This window comes from Nesoenas mayeri (genome assembly GCF_963082525.1).
Source record: "Nesoenas mayeri genome assembly, chromosome: 18".
Classification (NCBI taxonomy): Eukaryota; Metazoa; Chordata; class Aves; order Columbiformes; family Columbidae; genus Nesoenas; species Nesoenas mayeri.
This window is the reverse complement of record NC_137566.1, coordinates 5,305,340-5,330,771: the sequence shown is the minus strand read 5'-3', so window position 1 is coordinate 5,330,771 and position 25,432 is coordinate 5,305,340. Positions and strand designations below refer to the sequence as shown.

At 44.7% G+C, this 25,432-nt stretch overlaps 1 protein-coding gene across 1 annotated transcript in view; it reads right to left on the bottom strand.

Moving 5' to 3' along the window:
- The window catches only part of PAPPA (pappalysin 1), a gene marked incomplete at its 3' end in the record, with an annotated part of 174,517 nt that extends 164,636 nt beyond the window's left edge, over positions 1 to 9,881 (bottom strand). Inside the window, exon 1 of the mRNA XM_080356158.1 lies at positions 8,869 to 9,881. Coding sequence (XP_080212284.1) covers positions 8,869 to 9,265 — 397 coding nt within the window. The 5' untranslated portion in view covers positions 9,266 to 9,881. The remainder of the gene's footprint in view (positions 1 to 8,868) is intronic.
- Between the last annotated feature and the right edge of the window lie 15,551 nt (positions 9,882 to 25,432).

The window sequence follows — 25,432 nt, the reverse complement described above, 5'->3', positions numbered from 1 at the left end:
ACTGGTAATAGTGAAGGCCTTTCCTTTCCATTTCTTTCCCTGTTTTGAATAAAACAAACAAAATAATGGTGATAAGATCTCCTTCCTCAATCCAATGGATGATCTTTGAGAATATGCTTCCAACACTAACAGCAGAGAACAGGCAAGGAAGAGAACGAAGGAGGAAAGGAGCCTGCAGCTGATGCTCCGTGTTGGGAATAGAGCTGCTCTTCTCCCAATTCCATGACGACAGAGGACTCCTGGGAATCAGATGAGGGAGGGGAAGATGGGTCAGAGGAGAGAAATCCATATGGGAAAGTGATTTAAAGCAAATAAAGAGACAATAAATTAGATAAGCAAAAGGAGGAAAAACACAGCAGAGGGGAGGAAGGAGAAGAGATAAAAGAGCTCTAAGCATCACTCAAAAGGAAGACTCAAGCAAAGCCTACCAGACCCCAGGAGTTAACCACCAAAGAACAGAATGGTTTTCCTCTCTAACACAGTAATTCTTTTGCTTTCATGAGCTGGTGTCACCTCTCTCAGATGTTGCTTCACCAGGCCGATTCCAGATGCTTCTCAGTTTCACTTCACCCCCGTTCCCTCTCTGGGAGAACAACTGCTCGCTCCTTGTTTGTGTACCACTAGGATGGATATTAAACAGAACAATATCAATAATTCCCGGAAAAATATGCATGAACATATGTCCTGAGTAAGCACACAAACACCCAGCCTGCTTACCCGCTGTTCCCACAGCACTTCCAACACCACCTGGCTGGAGCCACCAAGCTGGTGGCCACCCTTGGTCCCCAAGAAAGGGACATCACCTTCCTACAGCGAAAGAAGATGAGACTGACTGAAAGCGCAGGGTTACACATGCTGTGTGCTTGCTGGGGAGGAGAAAAGCAGCAACTGCGTGGAGCAGGAGGGAGGGAACGATGGGGGAATCAAGGACACCAGATAGTAGAGAAGGAACTGAGACCAGGATGGTGATAAGAGAGGGTGGAGGGATTGGCTGGGAAAGTTACACACTTACATCACCCAGCAAAACACTAAACCGGAGAGCGTGTTGTTTTGAATAAGTCCTCATTTTAATACTGACTTAAAGGAAAAAAAAAAGAGAGAGAGAGAGAGGTTGAAAGAGACAGAGGCCAAAGTGGGATTTGGAGTATAGCAAAACCAACTAAAATAAACATGTCCCCTTCCCCTGGCCAATTTCTCCAATGTTAGTGCTTTGCAGTTTTTCTTCTCTTACATCCAAAGCATGGACAGCAAAATAAAGGATGCTGAAGGACCACGGAAGGGTTGAGGCTGCAGGGAAGGGGTGCAGAAGAGACTCTGAAATCAGAGCCCAAGTCAGCATCAGCCAAGGTCAATGGTATTTCTTCACGATCTTCAACAGGTTTAGGATAAAATCCATGCTGCCTGCATAAATCTAACATCATGAATCCAGTTCCACTCTCACCAAGGGGCAATCTGACTTGTATTTCTATTTGTTCACAGTTTTAACTGTGATACATCCTGCACCCCACTTGGCGCTGTCAACCTCATGGATGTCGAACAGTCCCTCAATTCAGCAAATTGTTCTGATCACTATGAACAAGGAGAGGTGAAAGCAAATTCTTACACTCTTGTTCTGCTTTTAACTCCTTTTATAGTAATTCACCTTTTTGAGTTCTGCTCTGTTCACGTTCAGAATAAGAGGACTTTGACTTCATGGATGGCTTTGGGGAGAATCAACTTTATAATAGGCACTAACGTCAAATCAAAGCAGTTTACAAGATCTGCCACTTGTGTCAGAATATATGGGGAAATAAACAAGCTGCTCTTCCTTGATCGTTGGAGTTTAAATGCTCTATTGATCTGGGAAAAAAATCAAAGGTGCTTTGGAAATAGTGTGTGTGCATGCATGCTCACACCAGAGGAAATGGAGAGAAACGGAGAGACAAGCAGAAATTAGCAGAAAAACAATCAAGCATTTATTCTCCACAGCAATAAAACTAAGAATCTTATCCAGATATCAGCTACCCCAAGGTAGGGAAATGTCCATAGAGCAGTGGAAGCGTAAGGTCAGAATACACCTTCATTTTTAGAACTCCCGTTTTGGGGAAAATAACCAAACAAAAAGGACAGCAGAGTCAATTGTTCTGTGCCCAGAAGCTGGGAAACAAAAAAGCCTGATATATTCTGCATATTTGAAATAGAAAGAGAAATAAATACTGATCATGTAAAGACAGTGTTAGATGAAAAATGTTGTAGTATCAAGAAAGGAGGCAAAATGAAGATAAAGAAGATATTAGACTAGCTGATATAGTTGAGAGAAAACTGGAGAGGCTTCTGATTAAACAAGGCTTTTCTGATGCATTTTCAGATAATCTGGAATACAAGATTTGAAGAAACAGAAATGCAATAGAGTGAACGCGTTCATTCCTACTGCGCCGCCATGTAGGAACTGCCACACAGATTAAGACCAGAGGAGGGTGGGAAATGTTTGATAAAATATTTTTCTCAGGAAAAAGGGAAATTAATCAAAACAGACTATCTGTGGGAAAAGGATCAGGTTTGGCAAATGCTCTAACTGAAAATTTAAGTAGAAGTTTCGAAAGTGTCAAAACACCTGATTCTTTTTTAACTTTCTGAAAATAAGAAAGCTGATATCTTTTACCAGCAAATGTTTTTCTTTCTCATACTTCACACTTTTCTAAGCCAGCCTTTGGATTTTAGGTACTTAAGATGTCAATCTGTCCTTCTCTTTTCCTGTCTTACATTGTAGTGGTGGCTCTTGGTCTTAGCTAAAGATCTTTAGTTTATAGTAAAGCACTGGCAAATTTTCTGTGGCCTGTGCTATATCAGAACCTACAAAGTGGATATTCTGTCAATGTCTGGACTAATTATCTCCTGTTATATCCCTGACACTGCAGGGGCCTGAATTTGGCAACCCAGGTGGTCCCTTCTCTGCTTCTGCTCTTATAATTTCCATGAGAGAAAAGAAGAGCTGAAAAAAAATAGCTAAAATTGGAAGCAAATCTCTTATATGGGAACATTCAGCTGACCCCAGTCATGGAAGGGTTTATTTTTGGTTTTTTTTTTTTCAATATGTCTTTTTGAAAAAAAGCCACTATATTTTGGCTCTTTTTTTCTGGCTCAGGCCAACATGAGCAATGGAAACCCAAGGTGAAAGAGCTCAGTCTATCTTGAGAGCACGGAAATCCCATTGGTCCCGCAGTATTTTTGTCCTAAAGCTGCTTAGACAGGCAGACGTGGCCACACATCTTGTGACTGCCTATGTTCTGAAAGCCAGACCTGGGCTCCAAACAAGGCATTTCTCCAAAAATCCCCACTCCACCCAGCTGGTGGGTCCCTGCTGTGTTTAACCAGGGTCGGACCCCAGGGATGTGCCCATCTGCTCAGCTCTTTGCTGTTGACCCAACCAAGGATCTCTCCCGGTCTAGGCAAAAAGCTCATGAACACATGAAGCTCACGGGACCGGCACGACCAAACTCCTGAACACTCTTTGAAAGCAAAGCCCTGTCCTATTCTTCATGAGAAACACAAGAGGCACCTACCTTTATGGATCTGTGTCCCTGGGGAGCCAGCAAAGCCCTTCCCAAGCCGCTCAATGAGAGCTCAGGGATTTGAGATTTAATTGCATCCCTCCTTATTACCACGCGTGGCTGGGGGTGATGGTGGCCACCTCCGATTGGCACAGCCGTGGCCTTGGGACCCCTTTGGCTATCCGCAACGCTCCCCTAGTGCCATGAGGACCCAGAGAGCAGCTTCAATCTGACACAGTAACTTTCAGGCACCAGAATCACGGAGCAGGTCTGTGTTTCTGCGATGGCTTAGCGTGCAAAGGCTCTCCAAGGGCTGCTTCTCACGCTCACCACCGAGGCCCTCCCGCCGCAGCTCTTCTCTGCTCTTCTCCAGACATCTCCACGGATCCCCGAGGAGCGCCCCGCTCCTGCTCTCTCTCCAAACACCAGCCCCTCAGCTTGCTTTCTGCCTCACACGAGCCTTTCTAACTGAAACAGGCTGGCTTGAAATAAATCAGGCCAAAATGAAGCTTGGATAGGCGAGCTCAGCCTGGGACACATCTCCGTGCCTACAGCAGACAGCCATACATCATTTAGGAATCTAAATTTACCATCTGACACAGAGTCAAATTTCTCTCTTCCTTTTATTACCATTTTATTAATTAGAGCAGCCTACAAGTAAGTGCTTTAAGAAAACAAAACAAATCCAACTTTCTTAAACCTGCTCTGTTCTGACTCTCGTGTGTAGCTGGTCAAAAGACCACTTAAAATTGGAAATCACATGGAAAGAAAAAATATTTCTTCCCCAGCTTCTGCAGGCTGAAGGAAATGTGCTGTTCAAATGCAAATATTTAGGAAATGACAAGCTATGCCATATTTTTTCAGTGGCCTATTAGTCACGCCTTATCCAGATCCATAATGATGAAGTGGCTGATCATTTGAACCCATCTACAGGGAAGCCAAGCCACAGAGCTACTTGTAGCTTTCAGCAGTGGTGTATTGGAGGCTTGTCTCCCTGAAGGAACATCTGGGCAGGTGTTCGTGCTCCTGGCACTTTGGTCCAGCCGTCAATCCCCTTCACCCATCATACTCATCACCCAGGGACATGCCAGTCCTAATGAAATGACAGAACTCACAAGCTTTACGTTTGACTTATTCCATAGTCCTTCACTCTAGAACTTCATTATGGATCAAAACAAGAAAATTCACGCAATGAAAAGACAACAGGATGTTGAAGACAAGAAAATGCTGCATTATCTATCTACCGATTATTTTAATGCCAGCCAAACACAGAGCAAGCTCTCTATTGACGATGTCCTCAAGTTTCCAACACCCCCAGTACAAGAATCAGCTCACCAATTCTGCCTGAAGTGTATTAATTCAATATCAGACTCCAAAACTTCACAAGGGAACTAAATTAACCCCCCCAAATAAATACATATTCTTAAAGCCTGCACAAGGAACAGACCTACACAGTGTCAATTACACATCTTTATAATTGCCCAATTATTGGACCTCAACACAGATGTTTCTCAGTCTCTCACATGCAAGAGCTGAGGCTTTATGTGAGCTCCACTGTGCTGATTTTGGCATTTGTTTCCCTTTGGATTCTGCTGCAGTTTTATGTTCACCAAGGACTGAAGCTGGGAAAACATAGGCACTCCCTTACATATGAAGCTTTATTAAGTTGGGATCATGCTCTCTGTTGGCAGGCAGAGGAATAGAGACAGAGGAGAGTGAAAGTGGGAAGGGAAAAAACAAAACAAAACACAAATAACTTTCACTCTTCGGAGCAGGCACGCCTTCTTACGCCAGCTCCCGCCGCCGATCATTCATTTCTCTCCTCTCAGCTCCCAGCCAGTAAAGAGTCAACATCTCCTTCCTACGAAAACATGAGCTATCCCGCTCCTGAGCCATATACCAGAAAACACACCGAGAGGGACTCACAGGGATCCTGTTTCTCAGGATGGAGTTGCATTTCCACAGGAGAACTGAAATATCTTTGATTACAACAGAAGCAAGGTCAATGGTGCTTTGAAGCGTCTTATTTTGCACAGCGTGTGTATTATTACACCTAACTTGCCTACAGTCCGGACCTTAACTCCTTCGTTCACGACCAGAGATGCATTCAAAGAGTCCACAGGGGAAAGTGCACAAACTTGGATGATTAATACCATGTGCACATGTGTGTGTGTGTTTGTAGGAGGGATGTACTGTGCTGTGTGGTAGGTACGAACATCCAAGGAGTGTTTGTCCAAGAACTGTGTGGCCCGGGAAGGGAGGCGGGTGCGCACGAGCTGAGCGCTGCCCAGGCTGCAGAGCCGCACCGACCGAGCACAGCCCTGCTCCCAAAACGCTTCTGAGCTTTTGCGTAACACAGATCAATGGGTCAGACTTCCAGTTTCCCAACAGCTTTCCCTGACAAATGCCAGAACAGATATCGCTGAAGTCAAACAGGGCAGCAATAACATCCTTGCCAACCAGCGTGAAAATTGGCAGAGCCGGGCACCGAGGACTGCCTATCATCAGAGACAGGGCATGGCCCGGCACAATGACAAACCCACTTAACAGCGCTGTAAAATTAGCCGTTTATGAAAACAAATGGAATACTGCAGCAGAGGGTGACGTAAGGAGAGTTGGCTCCAGAGAGAAACAGAAACTCCTGTAGCCTGGATTAGCAGAAGAGCTCCGATATAGCAGCGCTCAGGCATAGAAGCTGATAACAACTTGGGCCCTACATGAGATTTTTAACAGACACAACAGGCTTCCCCTACAGGCACACATGTGGCTCCTATAGAACTTGCAGTGACTACTCACATGCCAGCAAGGAGGAGTGGAAGGGGGGCAACCAACACAGGCAGAGGGTGGGGGGCTAGAAAGTAGATGAAGACACAAGGAGGACTCCAAAAAAGAGGTGTCTTCCAGCCAGTCCCGCCCTCTCCCTCAGATCCATACAATCACACAGTTTCCCACTTTGCAAGTGCGATGAAAGTTGGGGAGAAACCTACTTCTGGCACTGTCAGCAAATTGGACACAGTCCCTGCCCCCCCACGCCCTCTGCAAGCCCCCAGAAGGGCTCTTGATTTCAGTGGGGTCCTACGGATGCAGCTTCAATGGCAGAACAGGGCTCCTGAGTCTGTCACATCCCAAAACAGTGAAAATGAGAAAGCCAAGAGTTTTGGCAGCCAGAACCCTCTATTTCCTCATTGAGGGAAGCGTAATCTCTCCCTAAGCTTGCTGCAGGTCTGGGAGGCTGTGGTGTGCAGAGGATACTCCGAGTGAGTTCCTCTTGGACCTCTTCCAGGTGTTTACACACAGAGCCAAACCTGGCTCCTCTTCAAGAGTGCATGCGAGGGGGGGAAGGGGAGCTTCAAAATAAAGTAAAAATCACAAAGTCCTCCCAAGCCGAGCTGCGAGCTCCACGGTGCTAAACTGGGGCATTTCTTTTCATTTTTCACAGTGGAGTGTTATTTCCATGCATAAAATGGGTCAAGTGTTTTATACAGGCAACAACCCGACCTCCCCCAGCCAATTAAAGTATTTTACTACAAATTATCTCAGTGCGTGTTTGTTTAGGTTCCCTATTGTGTGAATTAGAGATACTCGCACCAAAGACAGACACGGGGTCTTAGGTGTTGGATGAAACACATTAAAACGTACACCGACCGTGTTTTGCCACTGATGAGAAAGATATAAACCCAAATTCTGCCTTTCCTAACTTGAAAGGGAAGCACTTTGAGCCCTGGGGTTTAAGCTAAGACTGGGAACCAGAAGAGTGGAGTATGAGAAAGCCAAGGGTAATAAAGCAAGTAATAACCTATATCACCTATGAAATCACTCCTCTGCCTGTCCTACTCAAGGCAACAGGGACCAGCCCATGCCCGGCACCTCCTGTCCACCGCGGCAGCCACACACACGCCGCGTCCCCCCTCCCCACAAGCGAGCGGAGCAGCTGGAATTGGGGAAAGTTAAGGAAACATGCTGCTGGGGTCATCTTAGTTCTTGTTTTCCTTAGGACAAGGCAACTTCCTAGCGAGAGGACAGTCGCGCAGGTCGGGGACAGGGCGGCGGAGGGAAGGGAGGCGGCAGGGACGGGCGAGCAGCCGCGGTGCCACCAGCACCCGCTGCCTTCTGCTCGGAAGCGACTCCGGTTACAGGGAAAAGGGAAATCCTCCCTGTCTCTTTAAGGCATCCTAGGACATGGAAACTTTGTACTTTCAGGGAATCTCCTTGCCAAAAGAACTGTAAAACATGTCTTCCGCACCCCCCCAATACCCGTTTCTCTTTCTGACTGGTTTTCTTTTTTTGAGGACATTTCCATTTCCTATGGCTTCCTTCAGAGCAAAGATGGATGTGTCAACATTTATAAGGGTTTGTAACCCTCCGAAAAGTATCCGATTTCACGACAACTCCACTGCACTTTATCACTAAAGCGGGGAGAGGGCGGGAGGTGGCGGGAGGGAGGGGGAGAGGGAGCAAACGAGGGGGGAAAAGGACCCAAATTCATGATGGGCTCATAAAATTTAAATAAGAAAAGTGCAGTATTCCTCATTATTCTTCAGCTCAGACAGCTTACGCTGGTAGCTGCTTTGAGTACTAAATGATTTTATAGGGCTATTTGACCTTACAGTCATTTGTGTTACACTTGCCATTGCTAAGGGGAGACAAAAATACTCCACACATCCTCTAGCTGCAGTGCTAGTCCCAGCCCCAGCTGAGTGCCGAGGGCTTGGGAACTTTATAAACTCATTTGATTCATTTGAGGTTTCACAATAGCCAAAAGTTCCTTTATAGCTTTTTGGAAACCACATGCTGACGTTACATCTAGAAAGGTAACAGTGAAGTACACTGAAAAGCTAATAAAACTGAGGAAATCATACAGGGATCTTAGATATGCTTTTCTTTGCAGCCACACACTGGACACATACATTTCTTTTCATACATACATACAAGCTACTTTCAAATGCTGTATTTACAGTTTCCCAACCTGAAAACCAAGTAAAAACCCCCCGTAAGAGCTCTGTCTCCTACCTGCATCTTGATCCGTACACACAGATATCAAGAAACTACCCAGGATACTGCCATTTCCCTATGCAAAAGTTTACATAACTTTTTCCTGCGAGCATATACTTTCAGACAGTTTGCTGAGCTCTGGTATTTCCCCAAATATATAGATAGTAAACACACCCGAGTGTGTTTCCACATGCACTCACACCCATCCGTACATCGCGGGGCACACAGGCACGGTTAAACGCACACATGCATATAGCAATACACACGCACGCCTACAGCCGCCCGTTCTGCCTGCTCCCGGCACGTACCAGGGATGCTGCAGCCACAGGCACGATGAACTCCCTACCTGCAATGACAGCCGGGGATCTCTGTCCTCCTTCGGCGTTCAGCCACACTTGCAAAGTGAAGGCGTCTCGGGGCAGCTCAACGTCTGCCTTCAGCCGCAGCTGGTCACCTTGTCCGCTGAAATAGAGCGCCCTGCTCGGGGTAAGGGACTCCTCGTCGCCCTTCACCTCCCGCTGTTGCCTCCTGCGGGGGCCGTGCCCCGGCTCCAGCCCCGCGGCCGAGCGTCTGCCCCGGGCCGACCTGGTGGCACAGGTGCCCGGGGCGGCGGCGCGGAGCGGGCGGCGGTGCCTGGCCGCCCTCCGGGCCCTGCGGGAGCGCTCGTCCGTCCCACATTCGGCTCCGCTGGCCAGGGCTGTGCAGAGGAGCGCGAGAGGCAGCAGCAAACTCCAGAGCTGCATTTCCAATCTTCCCCCCCCTTCTCCCCTGCAAATCCTCCCGATCTGCCAGCTTTGGGCTCCTCCTTGCCTTGACTTTCTTCTCTTGTTCACCCTTCTTGGTATTTGCTCTTTTTATAACCCTTCTCAGTTGCTTTTTCTTTTCTTTTTTTTTTTTTTTTCTTTTTTTTTTTCTTTCTTTTTCCTGCTTATAGATTTTTTTTTTTCCTTAAAACAAATAAAAATAAAATAAGTCAAAACTCCTCCTTGGTTGAAATGTATTTCTCTGTTCTTCCTCCTCTATCTGTCTTCTTCTCCTCTATTCCTCCACAGCTGGAATTCCTCTCTCTCTTCTTTTCTCTGCTGGATTTTCTTCCCTTTATTTTTTTTCTTCTTAAAAAAAAAAAAAAAAAAAACCACCACCACACACTCTCTCACACACACAAAACAAAACACCAAAACAACCCCCCAGCTTTCTCCAAGACTCAGACCCACTGATTTCCCTCCCCCCAAAAGATGCTCTAATCTATTTATTTTTTTGGCCTCCTTTATAACATAAGCCACAACCCCCTCCTTCCCCCCAGCCTCCCCCCCCTCCCCTCTTCTCCACAAAATGAAAGAAAAGAGAAAAAGCCCCTCAGAAGATGAGTAAACAAGAATATGCTAATCTACTCTAGGGTGCTCCACCTTCCCAATTGAATGATTCCCATTAAAACTGCAGGGATCATGACTAATCAATCAGCTTGAAGGAGCAGATAGCTCCAGAGGTTCAAACACTTTTGCTGCTTTCTCCCCCCCACCTCTTTTCCTCTCTTCCTCTTTCCCCCTATCACTTTCCCCCCTCTTATTTATTTTTTACAATCAAGACAATCAAGATGAATGGATCGCTGTGACACAAACCCTGCACCCCCCTTTTTGCAGTCTCCCCAGCTTTCTTTCCCAGTCCAGTCCAAAACACACATTCCTATTTTTTTTTTCTTGGCAAAAGAGAAAGCTATTTCTCCTCTCAGACTCCCCGTTGCACTTTGCTGGTAAACCTTATGCTCCTCTGCAGCACATAAAGAGTCTTGAAACTTGAGTCTCAGATATTTTTTTTTTAATTGCCTGCTTTCTTTCTCACTCTCTCTTTTCTAATTCTTTCTTTTCCTCTTATTATTTTCTTAAAGTTATGCAATCAGCCCGGCTCCCCCTTTTGTGGTCCCCCTCAGTGCAGTTGTGTGCAGCTAATCCAAATGTTGCATCAAAGGTCCCCATCGAATCATCAGGAGCTAAAAGGAGAGAAGCTTTTTGAAGAGCATTTGCCTTCCAGAAGCTGTAGCAACAGAGCAGGATTTGGCTTTTGAATGCTCCAAGAACTCCTGATTTTTTAATAATAATAATAATTATTATTATTATTTAAAAAAACGGTGGATTGAGTCAAAAAATCCTCTCTCAATACTGCTAATTTTTCAGCCTAAGGAATTCAGCTCCCCTGGTTTCCTTGGCTTAGTTGTAGCCACAGGTAAGGTTCTGGCTGCTTGCTGCTTTGTAGATCTCTGTTTCTGAGCTGGGACGTTTCTTTTTTTTCCTCCTCGTTTTTTCCCTTTATTTTTTTCACTTTTGAACGATCTCAAAAGCTCCCCCTGATGGCAACAAAAAGCATTTTTCTAAGTATTTAATCAGTGGAAATGACTTAGCAGCAGCACACTCTGAACCTACGGGCCACTGTTCCACTCAGAATAAGCCCAGTAGAACCAAATTAAATCACACCCAATTCAGGCACAAACCCAGTAACACACACCACCCTTGTCTTCCATCACAAGATTAATGATGGTCACACCTTACTTTCCTATAAACTTTTAGCAGCAACGATGCAAGAGAGTTTTCCTGGGACTGCAATCTTTCTGGTTTTGCAGATTACTCTGTTAGTGTGAGTTTGTTACAACTACTTGCGCTTCAAATACACATGATAAAATCAATGAAAGTAATTTTTTCAACGAGAGTCGCATGCTTGCAAGGCTTCAGAGAGACTTTTTTTGTCAGTTGCTTACTCCTTTGCAAACACTCAAGAATGTAAAATTGGCATTTTCAGAGATCTTGGATATGTCCACAATGTCCCGTCAGAAGTCAACAAGAACTAGAGCTGAGCCCCCCACTGACCACACAGATCTGCGCCTCACAGAATCCCAGAATATCAGGGGTTGAAGGGACCTGCTCATCCAGTGCAATCCCCCCATGGAGCAGGAACACCCAGATGAGGTTACACAGGAAGGTGTCCAGGCGGGTTGGAATGTCTGCAGAGAAGGAGACTCCACAACCCCCCTGGCCAGCCTGGGCCAGGTTCTGCCACCCTCACCATGAAGACGTTTCTTCTCAAATTTAAGTGGAACCTCCTGTGTTCCAGTTTGCACCCATTACCCCTTGTCCCATCATTGGTTGTCACCGAGAAGAGCCTGGCTCCATCCTCCTGACACTCACTCTTTATACATCTGTAAACATGAATGAGTCCCCCCTCAGTCTCCTCTTGTCCAGCTCCAGAGCCCCAGCTCCCTCAGCCTTTCCTCACACGGGAGATGCTCCACTCCCTGCAGCATCTTGGTGGCTGCGCTGGACTCTCTCCAGCAGTTCCCTGTCCTGCTGGAACTGAGGGGCCACAACTGGACACAATATTCCAGGTGTGGTCTCCCCAGGGCAGAGCAGAGAGGCAGGAGAACCTCCACAAAGCTCTGCTGACCAGACAGACACAAAGTACCGACAACATCTACAAAGTTTTTGATAGAAGACCACAAGCAATTAAGCCTCTCAACAACCAAGAGGAAATTTGTTAGCTAGGAACCAAGCTATACCACGGTATAAACTCCCATAAACATCCCAAAGAACTGAGAGGGATGCAAAAAAGACACGTGTACGTGCCTGCTCAGCAGAAACAATTTAAGATGAGAGCTTAAGTACTGCACTTTACTATTCTAAATTGACACACAGAGGGCAATGTAAATCAGACAAAAATTCTAAAAATTTAAAGTGAACCTGTTCAACTTCAAATAATTGCTAAAGCAGGAAGAGTCGCGCTGCCGGGGACACTGTGTCCCCCACCTGACAACTCCCCGCAGGCCCCCAAGAGCTTTGCCCACATGTAGTCTGGAAGACCAGGCTCTTCAACTTAAATAATGTAGGTTCCAGCCCTTCCAGTGGAAAAATGCTAATTCTGCGAAATTATGTTTCTTAGGGACATTATGATTCAGGTGAAATCATCAAAGAAAATTATTGAAACATATCAGTTTGATGGCACTGCGCCATTTCCTTTTGGACATATTTGACCTTCTCTCTCTTACAATATTACTGGCAAAAGAAAGGGCTTCGCTGTGACCAAAATGCAACACTAAATGCATCAGACTGCAATTCCAGTAACAAATTCTGGGGTACATTTGCTACAAAGGAAAGGCCCAAAGCTCAGCTTTTCGTACTCACTGTAGACAGAGAATCATAGAACTGTTTTGGTTGGAAAAGACCCTCAGGATCATCAAGTCCAAGCTTAGCTCAACTCTAGCACTAAACCATGTCCCTAAGAAACTAGTCTAAACATCTTTAAACCCCTCCAGGGATGGTGACTCCAGGACTGCCCTGGGCAGCCTGTTCCAATGCCCAACAGCCCTTTCCATGAAGAATTTTTTCCTAATATCCAATCTAAACCTTCCCTGGTGCAACTTGAGGCCATTTCCTCTTGTCCTATTACTCGCTACTTGGGAGCAGAGACCAACATCCCCCAAAGAAAGTAGGAAAAGATGGAAATTACCTCTAAAGCATGAACTACACATTCAATCAGTTGTATTTCAAAGACATAACAAAAGTGTAAAGAAAATGTGAAATGTAAACTCTTGAGTCCTGGGTGATAAGGAGCAGAGAGTAGAAGAGGTGATTTTAGCAACAGTGAGTTAATCTGCGATTCCTTAAGTCTGTGGGTCAGATCTAACTTCCCTGACAACAGATGAAATTCTACCCTGCACAGATGGACATTTATTCTCTGCTTAAGCCAGTACTTAAGTCATATACGGGCCTTCTGGCAGAGGGGTTTCTGCCCAAGGAGAATAATCCTCCTGTTGAACTTGAGTGGAGTATTCTCCTAAGTAAGGGGAGCAGGATATTGTCCTCCATCTAGAGGTATTTTCACAAGAAAAAGGAAAGGAGCACTAAACCCTAGATACACATATAGAGACAAGAATTAAAATAGATATTTGTGATATTATGTCCAAAAAATAGCATTGTGCTACATATTGTATGCAGTCATTATAAGCAGAAATACTCAGCAGGAATCTCAGCTGAAGCTGCCAATAACTTCCAGGTTCAAGACTAGAGCTGAGCGAATAAATCATAACAAATAATGGTTTTGTCAAATATTGACTTTTTTTTTCCTCCAATTTGCAAGCAGACTGCAAAACCTCTCAAATATCTTTGAAATTATACGCCCATTTCTTCCTCATGTTTAGTATTTCTTTAAGGCCAATTAGCACACAATTTACTGTAATGTACACATTTTCACATTTGTTCTGTGTTAATTAGGTGAGGCAGTCACATGGCGTTATTTTTGGCTCCCTGGGGGTCAGGTTTAATCACTCACAATATAGTAAAATTACTGAATTTACATATGATGGGAGATTCTACTGCTTGAAACTCTCATTGTGAAAAGCGTTGGCTATTCAGATTACTCACATGAAGGTCAATTAAAAGCAACGTTTCTTGAAAGTCAAGCTGAAAAGTCTGCCAGCTAGAGCTGAATTGAGGCCCTACTATTTTGGGCAAGTATTTGTACATATTTGTCCTCCCTGTGTTCAACTCCATCAATCACAGCAGAGGTTTGCATGGTTTTTACCCCTCACCGATATCCCAAATCGAGTCGCTCCAAACTTGGCTGGGGTTGAGCATCGCTGAAACGCAACCCAACGGCTCCTCTGCTCAGAATCAGACAGCACCCAGACGGCAGATTTTAATGCAACATGTTGGATTCAGGGAATATTTTATGCAATCAACAATGGTATGACTGGAATCACGCTGCCTTCACAGAACAGTAAGGAATAAAAAAAACCCCAAATGCCGAGAATAACTTCAAAGAAAAAAAGGGATTTGGGCATTCTGGGTTGTCAATCCCAGAAAGTCCAGCATCTCTTAGGAGACAGAGACGCTTGCTTGGTGGCAAGATGGTGAGACGAGGTTGCATTAGATGTAATGTGGCTACAGCTCCTCATAAGAAAACCCAGAAATGCTAATAACCGAAAAAAAAAAAAGAAGAAAAATGTCAAACATGTTCAGTCCTGGAAAAAATTTCACAGAAGACCTACATTGGACTCAGTGTAAATTTGCCAGTTTTTGTAGTATTTTTGTATATCTTTCCCTTCTCCTTCTATTTTAAAAGCATGAACAATTAGAAGTCAGTGTGCTGCCTTTACTGTCACACTTCACGCTAATAATAATCCCTATTTAAAGGGTCCTTTATAACTATTGCCTGCATACTTCTTATTCCATACAACTACACTACACTGAGAAGTCAGCACTACTTCGCCTTTGCTAGTGGATAAGACACTCTTCTGCTGCTGTTCCTCCAGTTGTCCTATACATAAACTACATGCTACGGTAATTTACATCCATAAAACAGCTTCACGTCAATTTGAAATACACCATTTAATCCAGAAAAGTTTACTGAACAATTAAGGAGCGCAATAAATGACAATCAAGACTAAACATGTAATTGATGACTTTATGAAGGTATCAGTAATTTTATAAGGTAATTTGCAGTCTGTGGCTATAAATTCCTATTTAAACCTGGCATACCACTCTTTTTTGCCCTGCGGAGAGTTGTATTTGCTAACAACACTGATGCGTGTTCATCTGGAATTTGGCCACTTTATTCCTTAAATTTCCCTCATGAAATATCGTATTTCCAGAAAAGTTACATATTCTTTGTATTTTTTTCACCACATTCTTGAAATACATTCTTGGGGGTGGGGCAATAACCACTATTCTACAACACTGTGCTGAGAGCAGAAAGACACGGTACATGATGTAAGCAATGAGGCACGTTTTTCCTCTTCAATTAAACTGTGTAAATGCTGATTAATTCAGTGGGTTCCATTTTAATTTGGACTGCATGGCGTAATTTGGGTATTTGGGGTGGGCTGCCTGGATTAAATCCTTGCTCAGGCATGAAAAGAACAATAACCATGGACCTCACCTACATGGTGCCCAGTGGCCACTCTGAAGCCATGTCCCTGTGACCCAAAACATACATGTGAGGATGCACGAGGCTTCGGTGAGCAGCCCCAGGGGTCCCATGGGATGAGACTTTGGGGCCAGGTCCTTTACCCCTCACTGCTGCACAGCCGCATCCCCAACCCGGAGAGCACCATGCAGGCAAAGGAGGCAGGTTCCTAAACCAGCAGACTGATGGGGGCAGCAAAATCACAGCCTAAAGCAAAAGATAGCGAGAGGAGGAAAGACCTCCTGGGTCTCGGCAAGTGCCCACAGCACCATGCCCAGTAGGGCTCTCACCTCTGGGGTGGCCAAGGGGCTCTCCTGAGTACCCCCAGCAGGAACGAGCTCCCAGCATCTTCCCCAGGCCTCCTGGCATTGCCCTTTTATTGAAAAGCTTGGCTCAGAGAACCTTACCCCCTTTGGACAGGTTTAAAACCCCAACAAGAACACAAAATCTCTTTGCCCCACTTTCCCCTCTTATTTCAGGAGACTGAAATGATGCCTATTTCTAAAGTCTGTTTGCCCAGAGATTTAAGATCCTCAGATGCAACCAGGATGCTGAAACCCAGAACTGCAGAATGCTATTTATATCGCTTCTGCACTTCTTGCCCAATGAAGAGTTTCTGAGAGGGCAGGAGGAAGAACTATCAAACGTTGCTCCTAAAAAAACCCAGGTAAAAACTAGTTGAGGAGACAACACATTTTGCATTCCGGAAAATCAGGATATGTGGTTCCCAAACCATCTCACACCCAAAAGTTATATGTTCTCCAGTCTTTTGGGCTTGGGTCAAATGCTGGGGGAAGAGAACTGGACCTGGCTGGAAAGGAAAGGGGAACAAGAGAAGCAGTTGTCTGACCAGGAAGGGAACAACTCCTTGTGATTTGTATCTCTTAGTGATTTGCATCTCCTAGTGATTTGCAAATACTGGTAGCTGGTTTATGACCTGCAGGAGGACTGCACGGGGCCATTGCTTTATTCACCCCTGAGCACATCCAGCTTGTTCAGGCTGCCTTGCTGCAGCCTGTAACTCAAGAGCCCTGTACCCATGGCAGGACCCACAAACCCACCCTGACATCCGCTGGGGACACCTCAAATCCATCTCAGAGATGCACAGAAGTACTCAGGCTCTCAAAACAGTCAAGACCAAATTGGGTGGGTGACGGGGGAGAAGAAAGGACTATTTCACTGACCTAAAGACTTACCAGAAAGCACCAGACTGTCAAATAACTCTAAGACAGAAAAGACGGAGACCATACATTCCACCCAAAGAGACGTATCCACAACACAAACCACACCACTGCAGTTGCTGTTGATTAGTCACTGCCCCACAGCAAGTCTCAGCCCAGGGGTCAAGGACTGGGTGAACTCCGGAGCCTAAACTATCCTCTTAGACCTACTAATGTTTTCCTCACAAGACAAATAGCATGGATTGCTGCAGAGAAGGGTGGGGGGCTGCCTTGGAAAGGCACGTGGGGCCTCTGCTAGCTGGGTACCTGTTCAGAAGATACATGGGAGGTCATCACTCTTCCAGTGTTCTGCTCTGACATCTCCCTCTAGCCATACATCACTTTCGAAACATTAAAGAGAGGGAGGTCACGATCAGCTGTCCTGGAGGGGGAAACACAGCAGAAGCGGTGGGGCAACTCTCCAGCCCCTTGCACCAGGGTGGGCTCCCTCGGGCAGGGTGGCATTGGCTGCTGGAGGAGAGGTCATTCCTGGAGGTGGGGATGGAGAAGAGGGCTCAGCTTGCTGCTCTCTCAGGTCCCCCAAAGTGCCATCAGCACATCGTGGTACTGTCTCAGAAGAGCCACACAAACTGCTCTCAAAGCCAGAAGGAAAGTCTGGTGCTGGCACATAACTATGCACGGGGAGAGACAAGGAGCAGGACTCAGACAGATGGAAATACACGGCTCATGAATAATCCAGAAAATTCAAACATATCAGGCCATGTTTTGGTATTCACAGGCACCATCCACAGGAAAGTTTAGCATACACAAATGTTTTTCATAAACTAAATTTCTGCTCCAACGCTAGTACTAACAGGATTAACAAGAGAAACCTGCCGTGTCTTGCTATTGAAGAAGATAATCAAGCAAATGATAAACAAATTGATCAAGAGACAGACATTGTGTGTCATTCTGCAGCAAGAAAGCCAAAAGACACAATTCAGAGGAAAAGCTGCTCTCTGCATTTCAGAGCTATCCCCAGTGAAACGGGATTTCCCCTTTCTGCTTTCATTTGAATGGCATTTGAAAAACACAGCTGTGGAGTCCCATGCACACGAGGTACGGAGCCAAACGGGGAACCCTCCCAGCCCGGCTGTCACAGCCCTCGGCAGCACATCCCAATTCAGCGCCTCGTCCTGTCTCCACAGCGCACGGCGCCCAAGTCGAGTCCTTCCCTCAAACGCTCCTCAACAGGCATCTGATCCTCACCTGCACTTGGGTTCTTGAGGTCACCTATAAATCGGCAGTTGAAGGATAAATTATGCCCCAGGCTACGTCAGTCCAAATGCAACGCACTCAGCATCTGAACCCAGCTCTGCCAAACTGCAGCTCAGACCTTAAACTTGAAGTTCAGAGCAGGGCAAGCAGGATCGGGCATCGCAGAGCAAGGTGATTGCCTGCCTGGAAGATATATCTTGTCTTTTCAGTCATGTGCTTAGCTTCAGAATTTGAAACATCTCATAACTTTATCTGTCATTCCCTTGCACCTGAAGCAATCACTCCCTTCCTGATCCCAGTCGTGCTGTCGAGCTTCCCCATCCTCAGCCCAGGTTTGCACCCCGGCTGCTTCACCTCCCTGTACCCCCAGTACTCTGCCTCCAGAATCCACAGATATTAATTGATTTGTCAAAAGAAAGTTCAGGCAAGGATGTATTAAATCAAAACATTCCACTCATACCTCCCGGGCTTCTCAGTGCAACTGAGATTCCTCAAATACGATAAAAAATACCAAAACAAGACAAAGCAAAACGGGGAAGAAAAGAACATAAAGAGTGGAAATAGAAACCAGACAGATGAAAAGCACAAGGAAAAAGAAAACCACCAACAAAACACAAGTAAATTTGAGGACAGCCCTCACTAAAAGCTGCAGGTTGGGTTTCCTTTGTTGAGAATTTGGCATCGGTGACTTTCTGTGATATGTCACTGCATGAAATAAATACAGTATAACAAGCATTATAGGAAACGATTGCCATATGTGATGATGGTGGCAGCCTGTGCTTTTCCCGCCACCCCCTATTGCTTTTGTCTGTGCTAAAGCTGCATTTAAACTAGTGAAATCCATCTCTATCTGTCTTAATATATAAATACATTTTCAGCCAAGACCCACTGCTGGCTACGGTTGTATGGCGACTCTCGATTGAAACGTCTAAGCAGGGTTTTGACTTGATCCCCAGCTCATTGTTAATGCATTTAACAGGATTTTGAAAAATTCCCTTTGCTCTTTGAGATGATACCCAGTTTTCCAGTGATATGTAGAAGATCTCTCTGATGCCACACAGCTCCCTAGTGAGTGTAAACCCTATTTGCCCCCTAGCACAGAAAACCAGGAAACATCATATGGACAGCTATAAAAGCTGCGGAGAAGTGGATTTAAGAAAACTATAACCTTGTTTCTATTGGGAAATATTTTATGTATTCTAGTTTAAAACTACTTGTTATTGCATGAGTACATCTGTGCATGGAATCGGGCACACTAAATGGACTGGACTGTTGGAATGGCAGCTCAGATACACGGCTAAGGCAGGTAATTAAACCGACGACTATGTGAATGACCTGGTTAAGAATCTCAAGAAAATAGACAATTCCTCAGGAGGCAAAAACGGGAATTGAAATATCAAAATTTATCCTGTAGCAAAAAATAGTTTCCTTTCATTCCTTTGCCATCAATGCTTTAAAAAAGAATGAGGAAAGAGAAAAATGCTTCAAATGAAAGCCCAAATAATACATGAAAACATTCTCCTAAACTAAATAGGCATAGAAGCACAAAGCCCTGTATATATTCAATGCTATTTTTAGAAAACGTTTAAACCTACAGACTTTAAAATTAATTCTCTAAAGTACATTTCTATAGCGCAATACAAATCTCATTAAATTCCATAGCTCACAATATTTATATAAAAAGGTACGCTTTGCTAATAAAGGCTATAAGACCTGCCCAGAAAGGTTAGAAACTCTTTCTAGGATACCAAAATCTTTTCAGTTCTGTTCAGCACTAGAAAAAGGTTGGACTGATTTTCATTTGATCAGACTTGAGTTGTTGTCAGAATAGTTTACTGGCCAGTTACTACAGAAAATAGGGAGGCTTTTTGTTCACAAATGAAATCAATTTTGCTAGAGGCATTCACAATATTTCAGCCCTTCAAACGTCATGTGCTCCAAAACACTGCATGCTTTGTGGCGAGTCACGGATTGCCAGCTTTTAGCAGGAAGAGCTGTACATGGAGTTTACAGCAATTGCTTTGTGGGGAACGTGGGCAGCTTTCTTGCTAAAGGTGAGCGGGGTGATGAGCCGCGTTGCATACACCAAGGTAAACCAACAAAAATCAGGAGCTATATAGGTATATGTTGGTGCCTACTTTTCCAATTATATCAGTGAAAGTGAAGGATTTAAATAACAGTTGACGTTTACATGTTCAACTGCTAAGTTTCTACCAGGCTGCAATGACAGCTGTTCATTTTCCAACACTGACAAGCATGGCCAAGGTTCTCAAGTTGATCTGATCCTTTTCGATTGCCTTCTGTGACGTGATTTGTTGGAAGACACCACGAGCCTTCACTCCTGAAAACCTCACCCAGAATCCACCTGAAGGTTGGATTCCTCCTGAGGAATTGTCTATTTTCTTGAGATTCTTAACCAGGTCATTCACATAGTCGTCGGTTTAATTACCTGCCTTAGCCATGTATTCGAGCTGCCATTCCTGAAGGTACCAGGAGGCAGCAGAATGACCAGGGTAGATGTGCAGCAGAAAATAAAAGATGTGCTGACGTTTATTGTAGAAGTTGAAGCCTCCATCCTTCTATGTCTACCATCTTTTGCCAACACTCAGTTCACCCAGGCTGCCATCTGAAAAATGAGAAAGATTACCAGGCTCAGGAAGCAGTACTATAAACTCCAACCTATACTGGGTTTTTGTTTCCTCCTTCCACTAACTTACTTTTCATAAGGTTGATTGTAACAATAACATGAAACAGAGAGAGAGGGGAAAAGGGAAAAAAAAAAAAGGAAGAAAAACACTCTCTGTTTGTTTAGATTGGGTCATATTGTGAGTTTGGGTTTCATTTTTCTCTTAATTTTGTGCAAAGATTGGACTTAAGAAGAAACACATTTCTGGAATTGGGAACCTACAACTTGGTACAACTTTCAAGGTACCATGCCAATGTGTCTCTTTAATTATTTTTTAGATGAATTTTCCTTGTTCTGAGCTAATGGGTAACAGACCATGTCACAAAAATATTCCACATTCCTATTTATTCAGCAGAACTTTTTTTCTAAGAGTTTTCAAGGGGTTTAAAAACTACAGGCAGAGAGTCCTCAGAACTGATGCCTCCGGGCTGTAGGCATCTAGTTCAGGTTCACTGGAGCCACATTCAGCCAAGGACTTCCAGTTTCAGCTGCAATTTAAGATTAAACTCAGGATGCTCATGAAGCAACAGACCCATTTGCTTCCCTCTGTTCCCTTGATGCCTTCACACCCCAGAGAAAAACCTTAAGAGAACTCCCAGAAACTACAGATACAGCTTCACAGCCCTTTAAAACGTACAAAATAAACCTGCTTGTGTGATTAAGATGTTTTTGATGTTTAAGATTACTGAACGCATGAAAATTAACAGATACCCCTGAGTCATATTCAGCCAGAAATGCCATAAGAAACCCTGGAGCAAGCTATTTTTGGCTATAAAAGGTATCGAGGTCCATAGCAGGAGACACTTTGGGAAGCCGGCTGAGAAGCCTGGAACATCTCAGCCCCTCCGGGTTCATCCTGACTCTTCGGAGGCACTTCCAGAGAAACATGTTGGCGTGGGACACCTCAGGCAAGAAAGACAAGCAAAATTGGGGTAGGATGCTGATGCTGGGGGAGGGCGGCCACCCAAGGCCCCAGCTGGCTGGGCTCCGCGGGACTGGGTGGGATCCTCTTTCTAGAGGAAATCACACTTTTTTCCTAACGCGAATCCTTCCCAAAAGGGCTGCTGAAGCCAGTTTGCTTTTTGTTCTCAGTAATCACTTCACCAATATTTCAAAGGCATTATGTAACTGAAACAGTGTAAAGTTATTGCTACCGACATTGTCAATAAATCATTAACATTTCTTAACAGGAACAGCACAACTGTTCATGTCATGGCTGTCTCATTCACTTTCAAATCAAAGCTTTCAAATTAAATATTCATTTTATATTAAAATATTAATGCAGTCCCACTGTTTCTGTAACAAATATTAATTTCTTATGGCATTTCCAGGCAAATGCATATATTATAAACTTCATCTCCCACAGGACGTCCCTCAAGCCTTCCCTTTCCCTCCTTCAGCATTACCCTGATACCAGGCCAGGAAGGGACTTGGAGGGGCAAGCAAGGTGGATAATTTAACTTCAAGTGTACCCCATTCCTCCCCTCCCACACAACCTCCCCACCCTTAGATCAGGATATCGAAGGCTGCCATTATATCTCCCGCCTACAGAATGAGTCATTCATACATTCAGCAATTCCTGTTGGAAAAACAGTGAATGCCTCTGTCACCGGGGCCCATTACAGAAATTAAACTTTGCAAATCATCAGGGAGGGGCAAGGTTTAAAGTCTTTCAAGGTGCACTCCTGGTCTCTCCAGTCTCAGTAAGAGCGGAATTGATTTGACAATAAGCTTTTACAGCCTTAATGTCTACAGTAGGAGCACGCACATAGCCGGGTAGGAAGCAGGTCAGAGGAAGAGAGTACTTCTCTCTTGGATGGCTTTTTTTTAAATTTCAGTGGTTCATCTCAGGCAAAAAGACACTGAATGGAAATTCACAGTGGCATTTCCACTTCTGCGCTGCATCTCGACATCTAAGGTTCGCACGAAGAGCACCCTGGTCCATCTGGCTCCTGCTGGGTGTCCCCGCGTGAGGGTCCCTTGAGGCAGTGAGCCGGGGGAACCTTCACACCCCGAGTACAGCTTTGGGCTGTCCAGAACTTTGTAAGAAACCCTAACCGGGAGGATCCAAAGGAAAAGCTAAGATTATTCACTGACAAATGGTCAAGCCATAACCCTGTTCAGAAAGACTAATTTTCTGCACAGTTTACTATAATTACTTCTGTTGCTTGTAGCTTCCTTATCCCTCTCTCCCGAGACCATTAAATCTACTCTACTCTGAAGAAGAGTAAGGAATAAAAGCTCTTCAGCCTCCAGGCTCTTTGGTACTTTCTCTCACTATTTCCTTCTCTAGTCATCAGACATCCTGGTTTTTGTTTGGGGATTTGTTTGTTTGGTTGGGGGTTGTATAGTGTTTTTTTAAAACCAAGTACTTCATCTGCATAAAATTCATTCACTTGCCTTCTTCAAGGGAAGGAAGATTATTTCTTGTCTCAATTTGTCAAAGGCTCCAGATCTCCCCATCCCTACATCTCCTAAAGGCCTGTGAGGTCTTTGAGACAGGGACAGCACTATCAAGCCTTAACAACGAGCTTCTACCAGGAGGGGACACAGGTTGCAACAGGGGGTAGATTTCAGATTGGTTGTTGCATGCTGACTTTAAAATTACATTGGGAAGTTCCCTCTTCAACCGGAAGAGCAGGAGGTGCCACCCTGGAGATACCATGTCTCTTCGTGCCCTTCTAACCCTGCTACATCCCAAGCCTTTGTGTCTAGGTATTTGTGCCCCGAGTAATGGGATTACAAGAGCTACTTTCTCAGTTTGTTCTGAAGACAAACAGTCAGGAGAGCTTCAGTGAAAATCTCTTAGCTCAAACAAGTTCTTGCCTTTTTCTTGAGGTTTGCCACCATAGGGCATGTTGCAGAAGCCATATAATCACTTAGGATTAAAAGCACACAAGACTATTCTTTGACAGTTCTATTTTTGGATACTTTTATCACTGAAAGGGGAGTTTGGATGCTTGCTCTATCTGAGGGTGTTTCTGCTTAGCAATTTTTCTTTCTATGCAAATCCCATACGGAGACTCCTTGGAAAGAGTGCTCCTGTGCAGAAACTAGTACCATGACTGGTGAACCTAATATTGGAATCAGGTTTCCCTTAAATTCCCAGAAATCCCATACCAGAGTACAACCATCACCTCCAGGAGAAGGACGTAAACCCACCACTTCGGTCAGGCAACCACCTTGCCCAGCCATCCTCCTCCTTCTTCTCTCACAGCCCCTGCCCCTCTCAGCAGCCACCTCCCACCAATCCCAGTACCCTCCTCTCCTGCCAAAAACTGGTCCTCCACATCTACCCCAAAGGTAACATCCACCTCCGCACTTCTTCCCCTTTCTATAATTGCATCCTCTCCCTCTCGTACTGTCCAACTCCTCCACGTTCATTTTCTTTGTCCCATTGCTCTCCCTTTCCATTCTTTCCCCTCATCCTTCCACTTGTAAATGGTACCTGTCCTTTATATACCACTTTGCCCTTTCTCCCTCCAAAGCAGCATCCAGCTCCTGGAAGAATTCACTGCCTATTCTACTTCCTCCCTTTAAAATACTTCGACTTTTTTTTCCTCTTTTTTTTTTTTTTTTTAAGGACACTACATAAAAATAAACTATATTCTTTTTTGAAAGTCCTTATGACTGTTAAACCACCATACTCAGCGGTGAGTTTTTACAGCTCATCATAAAGCCTCCTGCAGTCCCATTATAGTTGACTAAGGGAATAAAACACCATTCAAAAATAATCCCAACAGTCTACCATTACTGATTTCCTCCTGTGCTTCTTAACTGACTAAAAAATAATATATCAATGTATTAGAAGTAGTGTGACCCCAAGTTTTCAGAGCACGCAAAGGAGGCAGTGGAAGGGAGAATACATAGGGCAGCTCCTGCAGAACCCACCACGTTGGTTACCAGTCCTTGTGCAAACCAGAGAGCAGAGGCAACGTTCCCAACCGCTTATCTTGCCCTGCGATGCAGAGGCATCCAGTCACACATTTGCTGTTGATTAGAACACCTTTGGAGTAGAATTTGCCTAGTTTTTCGACCAGGAATTACAGAGGGTATTATCAAACCCCGCAGAAAAGATTCAAGAAACTGGAAAGGAAAAAAACACAGGAGCAGCCTCAGAAGTAGCTGGCGATGCTGGAAAGGAGACCAGGCTTGGCTATATGACCAAGGGGACAAATGCACGGTGGGGCCGTGCTCCATGGACATGTTTTGGGGTGGGTGTGCAGGAAGAAGGGGCACAAACATAAAGCGTGAGTCAGAGCCACACCTCGCAAGTGGCCGTCACCGACGTCTGTGACTGTTCTGCAGGAGGCTCCAGCGTCAGCGGGAAGGTTTTCTGGGCTGTGGCCAATGAAGCGATTGCTGTGGAGGATTTTAGGTGGAACAGGATGTTTTTCTAGCAAGGGCTAAAGGCAGAAGCTATGTCATTGCCTTGGCTTCCCTTCTTCCGCACCTCCACTAAGGATGAAAATGGATCCCAAGGTGGGGAAAAAACTTTGAACGAGCAGTCAGCAACTCACTCTGCCTCATTTTGAACAAGTTATTTAAAAGTATTAATAACTGCATTAGAGATGAGGACATTTTCCAGCTATCAAGCTCACTCACCCTCTCTAATGCTGACATTTCAAATAGACTGTTATAGAGTTATACCATTACTAGATTAAAAAGATGTCCCAGGCAGCCGCAATTATAAATTCAAGTGAACATATTAAGTTAAAAAAAACCTCCTGGAACTAATAGTTTTAATTTTATAACATTATTCTCTGCAGTTGTAACATGCTCTGGGAGCAGTAGGGAGAATTAGAAATGCTCTACACCCTGTATCAGAAGGTGGGTAA